Genomic DNA, 15036 nt, shown 5'->3' with positions numbered 1-15036 from the left:
GCTTCCTCTTTCCAACGATATACTGATCTCTATGATCGGTTGAAAAATGTTGGAGTTATGACAGTTTTGGTGAGTCAAGAATTGACAAAAATCGAGGGGTCCTTTAAAATGATTCCGTGTATAACTTACGAGGGGTTCATCTTTCTGAAGAATTTAACTCGGATCCTTAATATACTCGCCGAAAGCTTTCGAAAGAATATAAATTTAGGCATTTTTAAGAACCTCGTGCAAATAGTGGCCCGGTTTCAGCGAGAATTACTCACCTTCTAGTTGGTTTGACTAGGGTTGGTGGTTGCTCGGCTTCCACTTTCAGAACTGATGGGGATTTTCCCCGAATGCCCGTTGATTAGCAGCGTATGTGTAGCGGCGGCTGAATGCTTGTGGAGTGAGAATAAAAATATTGTCAGTCGGCTAGAAAATAAAGCTTCGCGTATGGTCGACAAAGGGCGTCTGCGACCGCGTCCTAAGACATTAGCTCCGAATAATCAGTCAGAAGGCAGCATATGCTCGAGGTGTGCTTGGCGGTGAACGGAGGTTCGTGAAGGTCAGCGACCTGCAGTTTTACCTGTCCTGCTTTTAAGCTAGAGATGGGGTCTTTCAAGTGTTTGTATCACTCAGCTTTAGAAGTGCCACTTAGTCTTAGGCAATAATTAGCATTGCTATTATTGGAAATTATTAGGAGACGTTGTTATCGAGGACGACATCTGGGGCCTCATTGCGCATTTCCTTTCGATAGTTTTTTCGTATGATTGTTTGCATGGTTTGCTCGTTTCGAGTCGAGATGCGCAATGCCACGCCTGGATTACCGTGCAACAAGTCCTTTCCAGTTCAAGGACCGTCAACTGTTCAGCCGCGCACTTAACATACCTCCGAATCTACTCGAGTTTCAATGAAATGCAAATCCTGTGGAAAAATAGATAAAGTTAGAACCCAAACTCAACTCACTAAAGCAACCAAATGCTGCTTATTCATCCGCAATAGAAGCTCCGCTTTAAGTTTGAATCCCAACGTCAGCAACCAGCTCCCCAGGCGCTTTTGCAAGATAATGGCCAAACTTTCGCACATTCTGAGCACATCTGCCACGCAGTAATTGACTCACAGGTGGCAGAACATTTGATTAATCTGTTTTCGGCGTAATTATGCAAATGGCCTATTTTGGCCTCATGGTGCTGCCGCGCCGCCACCTCACACACACATGCCACACCGAAGGAGGCGCCATTATCAGCATCGTCGTTGTCGTCGTCGTCATCATCATCGTCAGCAAATGGAAGGGGGGCGTTGTTACCGTCGTCTCCTCGCGCGGGATGATTGATTTACGCAGCGGATCATGAATGTAATTATATGGTGCCCGAAATTTGCACCACATTTCATCAAAAACACACACACCCATGCTGGGTCCGTGAACAAAGCTCGGGCATGGGTGGAAGATGAATGGTTTTAGGCCCCCCAGGCTGGGAATACTCCGAAAGGGCACCGGGTTTTAACTCATTTCAACACTCGGTTGCTTTTGCTTTCCGATGCTATCCGGAACAAAGGCATGTCCTCTCGAGAACAAAAAAGGAGATCAGCCGGAGATAGTAAACAAGCGACACAATGAAACCGTAATTTGCATACATAATTGTTTTGGGGGGCTTTAATTTGCATACTGACTGTGGTGTATAATTTTATGTTGAGCCGTGAATGCGACAACTGTTAGGGGCTATTTCGGAACTAATTACGGTGGGAATTTTGTAGGAGGATTTTTTAAACACATTCGTCTGTGCGGAAAACAATTTCTTAAAGGCTACACATTATTCACTACCAATTCAACAGGAAAATGCAATCCAATATAAAATATGGAAATATAAAATAAAAATTATGTTCTAGTGATCTTTGAGTGGTTAAGGGGTGAACAATCAAAAAATAATATTTTGTATAACTAATCGGATTTGTTAAAAAATGCGTTAGAAAATTTTGATCGCAATTAAATCGAGGGTGGGGAGTCCCAATTTTAAAAGAAATTTGTTTCGGACTTTCTGCTTTTCCAACAACTTTTCTCACGTGTGCTAGCCCAAACAAAACCCCCAAAAAGTACTCACCTAGATCCAGCGTTTCGACATGAGCAAACACCTCCAAGAAAACCAGCACCAGTACGAACTTGTTCCACCAGGAAACGGCATTGGTTAGCACTTCCGGTGAGCGAATGGCTGCCATTTTCTCATCCAATCGAACTCAACAAACAATAATTACCACCAGTTCCCGGTTAGGATAGCGATGACAGAATCTTTTTTTTTTCTCGTCACCCTGATTGTGCTCTCTAATTGATATATTTCGTTGCGTTTGCAAATTTGGTTTCGGTTTTCGATATGTGTTCAGATTTGCTCGGGACTGTCGTTGGGGCCGTTGCTTCTTTGATTGTGATGGCTGCTTCTGCTGAAGTTGTTTGGCATTTTCCCGCTATCTGCAAGAAAAAGGAAGAAAAGAGCCCCGATTAGTGTTGTATTTCATTGTCATGATGTGCACCGGAGCGTCTAACGATTCATGAATTTCGGAAGTCTAAATTTAGCGGCTGACAGCGACCGCATTTTGGGCCCGACACAGTTTACCAACTTCGTCTGTTCAATTAACGCTAATTGAGACCAGACTAATGGCCGGCGACCGCAGAATCCTGGGAGGACGTCAGGCACGAGGGGAGCAGAGCGGCTGCGACTGTTGATTTAAAGCACGTTTACGATTTGACTTTGACTTGGATACACAAATAAAGACCACATTAAGCACCACGCAGGGAAAGATGGACTGGCAGGCAGTAGTTTTCATGATCTGCCAATCTTCATTTGGAGGTGGTTGAGAATTTGTTTGAGTTGAGGCATGACTATGTACGAACAGAATGGTGAGTTCAAGGTCTTTTGTATTTTGATTTATATGACAAAAAAAGTCGTAATGATATTAAAGGCAACATACATCAAAGCTACAAATCGGACATTCAGGTTACCCTGCGCATTTTTTTAAATAGTTTTCAGAACGTCTTCACAACGACTTAGTCAGTGGCGAAGCTTCTGATGGAATAGTTTAGGGCTAGCATTGGACTATTGTGAAAACCATTTGATAGAGGAGTGCGCTCAATGAGCTGGACTAGAAAAGTCTAGCTTCTTGCAGTGTGCTAATTCGAAATTCGTCGGCAACAGCAATAAAGGTAATAAACCATGTTGAGTAGTACATCTTGCCGCCCTATCTTCGTCAGTCAAATATGTTTTAAGAGCGGGGACAGCGACATGCTTCCTCTATGGTTTATTACATTACCACTATTGCCATTTCCAACGGCGAAAACGATAATCGATGTAAATATTTCATACTGTGATGCGAACTTCCACATTTTTGCCTTTCTCGTACAACTAAGTTGTACCGAAAGGCTATCATTTCACTCCAAATTCGAACTTTTGATAGAAGTCCCGGAGACCCATAGTGTTATATACCATTCGACTCAGCTCGATGAGCTGAACAAATGTCTGTCTGTCCGTGTGTGCGTGTGTGTGTGTGTATGTGTGTGCGTGTGTGTGTGCACAAAATGCCATAAAAAACATTAGCCAAATTTTCACATAGAAACTCTTAACCGATTTTCTTGCAACAAGTTGCATCCGACAGAGACTAAAACGTTGTTGATCACTATTGAATTTCATAATAATTGCAAATTGCAAAAAATAGATAATATTAAAGTAGTGATGAGACATAGTCACATAGAACAATAATGTGTTATGAAAAATGCCTTGCATCTATGAATATTTTCAAAGATTATCCGTGGCTTGCTCGCATTAAGAGTTTCATCGTACTATAAAGATGCTCGAGTTGCACGCATTTAGGCGTAAGTATGCTCTTCGTTCAGTTTCATAGTACTATGAAATTGTCCGAAAGTCAAAATTCGAACATAGGAAATTCGAGAAACTTTTAGCAGCGCCGTCTGTCGTCTACTAGTGTAAATTTTCTATCATAACATTAGACGGTGTAACTGTTTTGCCTTTCTTGTACATCATCGAGGTGTAAGCGTAAAAGCTACATTTATCACCTTTTTGCCCGAGAAAGGCGCTATCACCGCTAGGTGGATTAATCTGGGTTTTTTATTTCTAAAGTGCACTCGCTGGAACTTCCAGTGAATTCCATTCAATCTTGCACCGGAACCTCAAATTCGATAAATTCGAATTTCCAACGGAAATTCATTCAAAATTTCAACGGAAATTCATTCAAAATTCCAAAGGAAATTCATTCGAAATTCCAACGGAAATTCATTCGAAATTCCAACGGAAATTCATTCGAAATACCAACGGAAATTCATTCGTATTTCTAATGGAAATTCATTCGAATTTCCAACGGAAACTCATTTGAATTCCCAACGGAAATTCATTTGAACTTCCAACGGAAATTCATTTGAACTTCCAACGGAAATTCATTTGAATTCCCAACGGAAATTCATTTGAATTTCCAACGGAAGTTTATTTGAATTCATTAGAATTTCCAACGGAAATTTATTAGAATTTCCTACGGAAATTCATTAGAATTTCCAACGGAAATTCATTTGACTTTCCAACGGAAATTCATTTGAATTTCCAACGGAAACTCATTCGAATTTCCAATGGAAATTCATTCGAATTTCCAACGGAAATTCATTCGAATTTCCAACGGAAATTCATTCGAATTTCCAACGGAAATTCATTCGAATTTCCAACGGACATTCATTCGAATTTCCAACGGACATTCATTCGAATTTCCAAAGGAAGTTCATTGGAATTTTCAAATGAGAATTATTCGAGTTTCCAACAGAAATTCATTCGAATTTCCAACGTAGATTAAATCGAATTTTCAAAAAATATGCATACGAATTTTCAACGGAAATTAATTAAAATTTACAAGTACATTATTGAATTCACATTCAAATTTCCATCGGAAATTTATTCGAATTTCTAACGGAAATTCATTCGAATTTCCAACGGAATTCGAGTTCCCAACGGAAATTCATTCGAATTTCCGACGGAAATTCAATCGCATTTCCAACAGAAATTCATTTGAATTTCCAACGGAAATTCATTCGAATTTCCAACGGAAATGCATTCGAATTTCCAACGGAAATGCATTCGAATTTCCAACGCAAATGTATTCGAATTTCTAATGGAAATTCATGCGAATTTCCAATGGAAATTCATTCGAATTTCCAACGGAAATTCATTCGAATTTCCAACGGAAATTCATTCGAATTTCCAACGGAAATTCATTCGAATTTCCAACGGACATTCATTCGAATTTCCAACGGAAATTCATTCGAATTTCCAACGGAAATTCATTCGAATTTCTAAAGGAAGTTCATTGGAATTTTCAAATGAGAATTATTCGAGTTTCCAACAGAAATTCATTCGAATTTCCAACGGAAATTCATTCGAATTTCCAACGGAAATGCATTCGAATTTCCAACGGAAATGCATTCGAATTTCCAACGCAAATGTATTCGAATTTCTAATGGAAGTTAATTGGAATTTTCAAATAAGAATTATTCGAGTTTCCAACAGAAATTCATTCGAATTTCCAACGTAGATTAAATGGAATTTTCAAAGAATATGCATACGAATTTTAAACGGAAATTAATTAAAATTTACAAGTACATTATTGAATTTACATTCAAATTTCCATCGGAATTCGAGTTCCCAACGGAAATTCATTCGTATTTCCGACGGAAATTCAATCGCATTTCCAACAGAAATTCATTTGAATTTCCAACGGAAATTCATTCGAATTTCCAACGGAAATGCATTCGAATTTCCAATGGAAATGCATTCGAATTTCCAACGCAAACGTATTCGACTTTCCAATGGAAATTCATTCGAATTTCCAATGGAAATTCATCCGAATTTCCAATCGAAATTCATTCGAATTTCCAACGGAAATTCATTTAAATTTTCAACAAAAATTCATTCGAATTTCCAACGGAAATTCATTCGAATTTCCAACGGAAATTCATTCGAATTTCCAACGGAAGTTCATTGGAATTTCCAACGGAAATTCATTCGAATTTCCAACGGAAATTCATTCGAATTTCCAACGGAAATTCATTCGAATTTCCAACGGAAATTCATTCGAATTTCCAACGGAAATTCATTCGAATTTCCAACGGAAATACATTCAATTTCCAACGAAAATTCATTCGAATTTCCAACGGAAATTCATTCAATTTCCAACGGAAATTCATTCGAATTCCAACGGAAATTCATTCGAATTTCCAACGGAAATTCATTCAATTTCCAACGGAAATTCATTCAATTTCCAACGGAAATTCATTCAATTTCAACGGAAATTCATTCAATTTCAACGGAAATTCATTCAATTTCCAACGGAAATTCATTCAATTTCAACGGAAATTCATTCGAATTTCAACGGAAATTCATTCGAATTTCAACGGAAATTCATTCAATTTCAACGGAAATTCATTCGAATTTCCAACGGAATTCATTCGAATTTCAACGGAAATTCATTCGAATTCAACGGAAATTCATTCGAATTTCAACGGAAATTCATTCGAATTTCAACGGAAATTCATTCAATTTCAACGGAAATTCATTCAATTTCAACGGAAATTCATTCGAATTTCAACGGAAATTCATTCAATTTCCAACGGAAATTCATTCAATTTCAACGGAAATTCATTCAATTTCCAACGGAAATTCATTCAATTTCCAACGGAAATTCATTCGAATTTCCAACGGAAATTCATTCAATTTCCAACGGAAATTCATTCGAATTTCAACGGAAATTCATTCAATTTCAACGGAAATTCATTCGAATTTCAACGGAAATTCATTCGAATTTCAACGGAAATTCATTCGAATTTCAACGGAAATTCATTCGAATTTCCAACGGAAATTCATTCAATTTCAACGGAAATTCATTCAATTTCCAACGGAAATTCATTCAATTTCAACGGAAATTCATTCGAATTTCAACGGAAATTCATTCAATTTCAACGGAAATTCATTCAATTTCCAACGGAAATTCATTCAATTTCAACGGAAATTCATTCAATTTCCAACGGAAATTCATTCGAATTTCAACGGAAATTCATTCGAATTTCAACGGAAATTCATTCGAATTTCCAACGGAAATTCATTCAATTTCCAACGGAAATTCATTCAATTTCCAACGGAAATTCATTCGAATTTCAACGGAAATTCATTCAATTTCCAACGGAAATTCATTCGAATTTCAACGGAAATTCATTCAATTTCAACGGAAATTCATTCAATTTCTAACGGAAATTCATTCGAATTTCAACGGAAATTCATTCGAATTTCCAACAGAAATTCATTCGAATTTCCAACGGAAATTCATTCGACTTTCCAACGGAAATTCATTCGAATTGCCAACGGAAATTCATTCGATTTTCCAACGCAAATTCATTCGATTTTCCAACGGAAATTAATTCAAAATTCCAAAGGAAATTCATTTTAATTCCCAACGGAAATTCATTCGAATTCCCAACGGAAATTCATTCGAATTTCCAACGGAAATTCATTCGAATTTCCAACGGAAATTCATTCGAATTTCCAACGGAAATTCATTCGAATTTCCAACGGAAATTCATTCGAATTTCCAACGGAAATTCATTCGATTTTCCAACGCAAATTCATTCGATTTTCCAAAGGAAATTCATTCGAATTTCCAACGGAAATTCATTCGAATTTCCAACGGAAATTCATTCGAATTTCCAACGGATATTCATTCAAATTTCCAACGGAAATTCATTCGAATTTCCAACGGAAATTCATTCGAATTTCCAACGGAAATTCATTCGAATTTCCAACGGAAATTCATTCGAATTTCCAACGGAAATTCATTCGAATTTCCAACGGAAATTCATTCGATTTTCCAACGGAAATTCATTCGAGTTTCCAACGGAATTTCATTCGAGTTTCCAACGGAATTTCATTAGAATTCCCAACGGAAATTCATTCGAATTTCCAACGGAAATTCATTCGAATTTCCAACGGAAATTCATTCGAATTTCCAACGGAAATTCATTCGAATTTCCAACGGAAATTCATTCGAATTTCCAACGGAAATTCATTCGATTTTCCAACGGAAATTCATTCGAATTTCCAACGGATATTCATTCGAATTTCCAACGGATATTCATTCGAATTTCCAACGGAAATTCATTCGAGTTTCCAACGGAAATTCGTTTGAATTTCCAACGGAAACGCATTCGAATGCATTCGAATATCCAAAGGAAATTCATTCGAATTTTCAACGGAAATTCATTCGAATTTCCAACGAAAATTCATTCAAATTTCCAACGGAAATTCATTCGAATTCCCAACGGAAATTCATTCGAATTTCCAACGGAAATTCATTCGAATTTCCAACGGAAATTCATTCGAATTCCCAACGGAAATTCATTCGAATTTCCAACGGAAATTCATTCGAATTTCCAACGGAAATTCCTTCGATTTTCCAACGGAAATTCATTCGAGTTTCCAACGGAAATTCATTTGAATTTCAAACGGAAACGCATTCGAATTTCCAACGGAAATTCATTCGAATTTCCAACGGAAATTCATTCGAATTTCCAACGGATATTCATTCGAATTTCCAACGGAAATTCATTCGAGTTTCCAACGGAAATTCGTTTGAATTTCCAACGGAAACGCATTCGAATGCATTCGAATATCCAAAGGAAATTCATTCGAATTTTCAACGGAAATTCATTCGAATTTCCAACGAAAATTCATTCAAATTTCCAACGGAAATTCATTCGAATTCCCAACGGAAATTCATTCGAATTTCCAACGGAAATTCATTCGAATTTCCAACGGAAATTCATTCGAATTCCCAACGGAAATTCATTCGAATTTCCAACGGAAATTCCTTCGATTTTCCAACGGAAATTCATTCGAGTTTCCAACGGAAATTCATTTGAATTTCAAACGGAAACGCATTCGAATTTCCAACGGAAATTCATTCGAATTTCCAACGGAAATTCATTCGAATTTCCAACGGATATTCATTCGAATTTCCAACGGAAATTCATTCGAATTTCCAACGGAAATTCATTCGAATTTCCAACGGAAATTCATTCGAATTTCCAACGGAAATTCATTCGAATTTCCAACGGAAATTCATTCGATTTTCCAACGGAAATTCATTCGAGTTTTCAACGGAATTTCATTAGAATTCCCAACGGAAATTCATTCGAATTTCCAACGGAAATTCATTCGAATTTCCAACGGAAGTTTATTCGAATTTCCAACGGAAATTCATTCGATTTTCCAACTGAAATTCATTCGAATTTCCAACGGAAATTCATTCGAATTTCCAACGAAAATTCATTCGAATTTCCAACGAAAATTTATTCAAATTTCCAACGGAAATTCATTCGAATTCCCAACGGAAATTCATTCGAATTTCCAACGGAAATTCATTCGATTTTCCAACGGAAATTCATTCGAGTTTCCAACGGAAATTCATTCCCAATGGAAATTCATTCGAATTTCCAGCGAAATTCATTCAATTTCCAGCGGAAATTCATTCAATTTCCAGCGGTAATTCATTCGAATTTCCAACGGAAATTCATTCAATTTCAACGGAAATTCATTCAATTTCCAACGGAAATTCATTCAATTTCAACGGAAATTCATTCAATTTCAACGGAAATTCATCCGAATTTCCAACGGAAATTCATTCAATTTCCAACGGAAATTCATTCGAATTTCCAACGGAAATTCATTCGAATTTCCAACGGAAATTCATTCGATTTTCCAACGGAAATTCATTCGAATTTCCAACGGATATTCATTCGAATTTCCAACGGATATTCATTCGAATTTCCAACGGAAATTCATTCGAGTTTCCAACGGAAATTCGTTTGAATTTCCAACGGAAACGCATTCGAATGCATTCGAATATCCAAAGGAAATTCATTCGAATTTTCAACGGAAATTGATTCGAATTTCCAACGGAAATTCATTCGAATTTCCAACGAAAATTCATTCAAATTTCCAACGGAAATTCATTCGAATTCCCAACGGAAATTCATTCGAATTTCCAACGGAAATTCATTCGAATTTCCAACGGAAATTCATTCGAATTCCCAACGGAAATTCATTCGAATTTCCAACGGAAATTCCTTCGATTTTCCAACGGAAATTCATTCGAGTTTCCAACGGAAATTCATTTGAATTTCAAACGGAAACGCATTCGAATTTCCAACGGAAATTCATTCGAATTTCCAACGGAAATTCATTCGAATTTCCAACGGAAATTCATTCGAATTTCAACGGAAATTCATCCGAATTTCAACGGAAATTCATTCAATTTCAACGGAAATTCATTCGAATTTCAACGGAAATTCATTCGAATTTCCAACGGAAATTCATTAGATTTTCCAACGGTAATTCATTCGAGTTTCCAACAGATATTCACTCAAATTTTCAACGGAAATTTATTCAAATTGTCAACGGAAATTCATTCGAACTTTCAACGAAAATTCGTTTGAATTTCAACGGAAACGCATTCGAATGCATTCGAATATCCAAAGGAAATTCATTCGAATTTCCAACGGAAATTCATTCGAATTTCCAACGGAAATTCATTCGAATTTCCAACGGAAATTCATTCGAATTTCCAACGAAAATTCATTCAAATTTCCAACGGAAATTCATTCGAATTCCCAACGGAAATTCATTCGAATTTCCAACGGAAATTCATTCGAATTTCCAACGGAAATTCATTCGAATTCCCAACGGAAATTCATTCGAATTTCCAACGGAAATTCCTTCGATTTTCCAACGGAAATTCATTCGAGTTTCCAACGGAAATTCATTTGAATTTCAAACGGAAACGCATTCGAATTTCCAACGGAAATTCATTCGAATTTCCAACGGAAATTCATTCGAATTTCCAACGGAAATTCATTCGAATTTCCAACGGAAATTCATTCGAATTTCCAACGGAAATTCATTCGAATTTCCAACGGAAATTCATTAGAATTCCCAACGGAAATTCATTCGAATTTCCAACGGAAATTCATTCGAATTTCCAACGGAAATTCATTCGAATTTCCAACGGAAATTCATTCGAATTTCCAACGGAAATTCATTCGAATTTCCAACGGAAATTCATTCGAATTTCCAACGGAAATTCATTCGAATTTCCAACGGAAATTCATCCGAATTTCCAACGGAAATTCATTCGAATTTCCAACGGAAATTCATTCGAATTTCCAACGGAAATTCATTCGAATTTCCAACGGAAATTCATTCGATTTTCCAACGGAAATTCATTCGATTTTCCAACGGAAATTCATTCGAGTTTCCAACGGAAATTCATTTGAATTTCCAACGGAAACGCATTCGAATGCATTCGAATATCCAACGGAAATTCATTCGAATTTTCAACGGAAATTCATTCGAATTTCCAACGGAAATTCATTCGAATTTCCAACGAAAATTCATTCAAATTTCCAACGGAAATTCATTCGAATTCCCAACGGAAATTCATTCGGATTTCCAACGGAAATTTATTCGAATTTCCAACGGAAATTCATTCGAATTCCCAACGGAAATTCATTCGATTTTCCAACGGAAATTCATTCGAGTTTCCAACGGAAATTCATTTGAATTTCAAACGGAAACGCATTCGAATTTCCAACGGAAATCCATTCGAATTTCCAACGGAAATTCATTCGAATTTCCAACGGAAATTCATTCGAATTTCCAACGGAAATTCATTCGAATTCCCAACGGAAATTCATTCGAATTTGCAACGGAAATTCATTCGAATTTCCAACGGAAATTCATTCGATTTTCCAACGGAAATTCATTCGAATTTCCAACGGAAGTTTATTCGAATTTCCAACGGAAATTCATTCGATTTTCCAACTGAAATTCATTCGAATTTCCAACGAAAATTTATTCAAATTTCCAACGGAAATTCATTCGAATTCCCAACGGAAATTCATTCGAATTTCCAACGGAAATTCATTCGATTTTCCAACGGAAATTCATTCGAGTTTCCAACGGAAATTCATTTGAATTTCAAACGGAAACGCATTCGAATGCATTCGAATATCCAACGGAAATTCATTCGAATTTTCAACGGAAATTCATTCGAGTTTCCAACGGAAATTTATTTGAATTTCCAACGGAAACTGCATTCGAATTCCCAACGGAAATTGGATTTTTGAAAATTTCAACGATTTATTGGATTTTTTTTCCAATGGATTTCCAACGAAAGTTCATTCGCATCATAGTTTGAACCAAGGTGAATACAAACAGGTGTAGCAGTATGCCAATTACATGATTCAGCCATCTTGGATTTTTATATGGGGCAGTTACCGAGTTTGTTTATGTTTTGCACTGAACATGAATTTTTCACCCCGCGCTAGTCTCTCCCATCTACTGTCAAAATGAGTGAACCCTGATATACGAACCCTGGTTTGAACTTGTAAATGTAGTCATGTTTATTGCTATCCTATAATACAATAATTACATTACTATAGGAGCAGGATGCTTCTATACCAAATATTAACTACTAGCAGACCCGACGAACTTCGTTTCGCCCAAAATTCATTTATTCTCTGCTTGGTTCTCGAGTTATGCAGAAGTTTCTGTTTCATTTGTATGGGAGCCATCCTTTCCAAAGGAGGGAGGGGTCTCGAATCACCTTAAGAACCTTTCCCGGCCCCAAAAACCTCTGCATACAAAATTTTACGCCGATCAGTTCAGTAGTTTCGGAGTCTATAAGGTTCAGACAGACAGAAATTCATTTTTATGTATATAAAAAGAAGAAGAAGATTTTCGTACTTCTTCAACGATTGAACATGTTGGAGCTGCAACTCTATTAGTTTCAAATCAATTGATCGGAGAGAAAAATTGGTTATCCTTGCGGTGTGCTTGATTTTCGATGGCATATAATTTTTATTTGCAAAACAAATTAGTTGTAGTTAAATGCTCTTTCATTATTGTAGTATTTGTAATCACACTCCATTAAACAGGTAACGGAGACCAGTCGTCACAGCAAAACAGCAAATCTAGCACTTCCTTCCAACAGTTCTAGAAATCCACATCGCTTCCGATTCTTTTTTTGCCATGAAATTTTCCAGCAACACAAACAACTTGAATTTGAATTAGCATTAAAACTGAAAACCGTCATCGTCAGTCACGCTGGGGAACACGTTGCCACTTGACGTTGGTTTTCATGTCGAACGTTTAGATCCGTTCCGCCCACGCTGCCGTTTGCACCCGTCCGAGGAAAACACGCCGCCAAACGAGCATGACTCAGAGCGGAATCACTCATTTAATGCACTCCCAACTGCGATGAAGAGGGTTCACTTTCGGGATTCGGTACCCAATGTTCACACTTCTCTGCGATGCATTCAGACTGGCGAATGGAGCTGAAAGACGATCCGTTTGGCAGTGTCTCGAGTTCTACGAGGTCGAACGAGGAGGTGCCGTGGCGTACTCTTTTGATTGCATGCGAAAATTTCTCATTATTCGGTTACCCATTTCGCCTTTCATTTCACCACCAGTCACTGCCTGTGCCAATGGTGTCACTAAAACGCCGTAAAGAGACCGAAAATGATATCAAAGTCATGTCGGCATTGGAGCCACAGCTCCAGAGAGCAATAAAACTTTAGGGTTTTATTCACCGCTCGACCTCGGCATGTGGCAGTGTTGCCAGATTTGTTTGTGAATGCTCGCTGGGTTGTTCACCGATCGATCGACAGCTTCTGCCATCACGGCACCTCATCCCGGTCTAATTAGACGATGGATGTCATTCACAGGTCCCATTCCCGGAGCATAAATGGTCCTAAACTGGGGAGCAGGAACATGTCTCGAAAATTGAACCTAGCACGCTACTAATTAAATAAACTCTTTGATTCGTTTGGAACGATATGATGAATGCTTTTTGTAATTAATTAGTGTTTTTATTAGTCGCATCAATCATACTCCACATAGTACTTGTGCTTCAGTCGGCCGGGCCCTTTCCGATACGGTCGATGATGGGAGCTCAGCGTGCAAAACGGAAGCGAACCGAGCCAAACAAGAACTTGACGAGCTGTTGGAAGGCAAATATTTGCTACAAAGTGCCTAGGATGGATTAAATTTATTTGCTCCTCGTTCATACTACCGGTTGCCATAGTCGGGAACTTGTTCGTTCTGGTGACTACTCCTAGACGTAGCTTGGCGAAAAAAGGGGGAAAGGATACGGCAGCGTTCTTCGGGTGCATTTGAAGTTTGCGTAGAAGTTGGAGCAAATTAGAAACGCCTCAGTTGTAGCTGTGTAGGCGCGCACCGCTCAGAGCAACTACACGACGATATTAATCGAGTGGAAGTGAACTTGGGACCAGGCAGGGGAAAGGGTGGCATTCATCTATGTTTGGGTATGACCTTCACCTATAGAGTTGGTCTCGTGCCTGAAGCGAGCTACATCGAGGGCGATGTATAATTGAATATATTTTGAATCTTGGAAGTAAATTGGAGGATACTTGATTATGGAAGCGATTGCACGCTTGGTTAGCAGAAATTTGCAAAACTAGTTCGATACCTCGAGTGTGCCTTGAACAAGTACCATGGAAACTTTACTGATACGTTTTATCGAGTCTAGAATAAAACATTCCCTTTGAAAAACTTGTGAAAACGTATTGCGGAAATAAATTGTATAATTTGTCAATTCTGTTAATTTTGTTAAATTTGCTTATTTATTAATTTATTTGAGGTCTACGTCAACAAACTCCTTAAGTCTATATGATGGTGAAAACTGTAAACATATTACGTCACACAACAATTAACAATAGGAACAAAACTTGTCTACAAATTTACAGAATCGGATCCTTTTCAGATCGACTTTTCGAAACTTGTTAACATTTTTGCATCGGCGCATCCGTTCCAAATTTTCCACGCTGATTTAAATTCCCTACAACGTCACTTTGAAACGACAGAGATTTTTTTTAGTGAAAATACCAAGATTTACTTGCAAATTCAATACAGTTTCCCTTTGAAGATTCAGAAAGTTCTCCGACCT

At 37.5% G+C, this 15036-nt stretch overlaps 1 protein-coding gene across 3 annotated transcripts in view; it reads right to left on the bottom strand.

The window, feature by feature from the left end:
• The window catches only part of LOC134211978 (discoidin domain-containing receptor tyrosine kinase B), an 802844-nt gene that overhangs the window by 414796 nt on the left and 373012 nt on the right, over nt 1-15036 (bottom strand). For all 3 annotated transcript variants that reach the window (XM_062689416.1, XM_062689415.1, XM_062689417.1), the window contains one exon: nt 2079-2440. In XM_062689416.1, coding sequence (XP_062545400.1) covers nt 2079-2193 — 115 coding nt within the window. In that variant the 5' untranslated portion in view covers nt 2194-2440. The remainder of the gene's footprint in view (nt 1-2078; nt 2441-15036) is intronic.

Source organism: Armigeres subalbatus, chromosome 2 (assembly GCF_024139115.2).
Source record: "Armigeres subalbatus isolate Guangzhou_Male chromosome 2, GZ_Asu_2, whole genome shotgun sequence".
Classification (NCBI taxonomy): Eukaryota; Metazoa; Arthropoda; class Insecta; order Diptera; family Culicidae; genus Armigeres; species Armigeres subalbatus.
The sequence above is the reverse complement of the archived record's forward strand: the minus strand, read 5'-3'. Positions and strand labels throughout refer to the sequence as shown.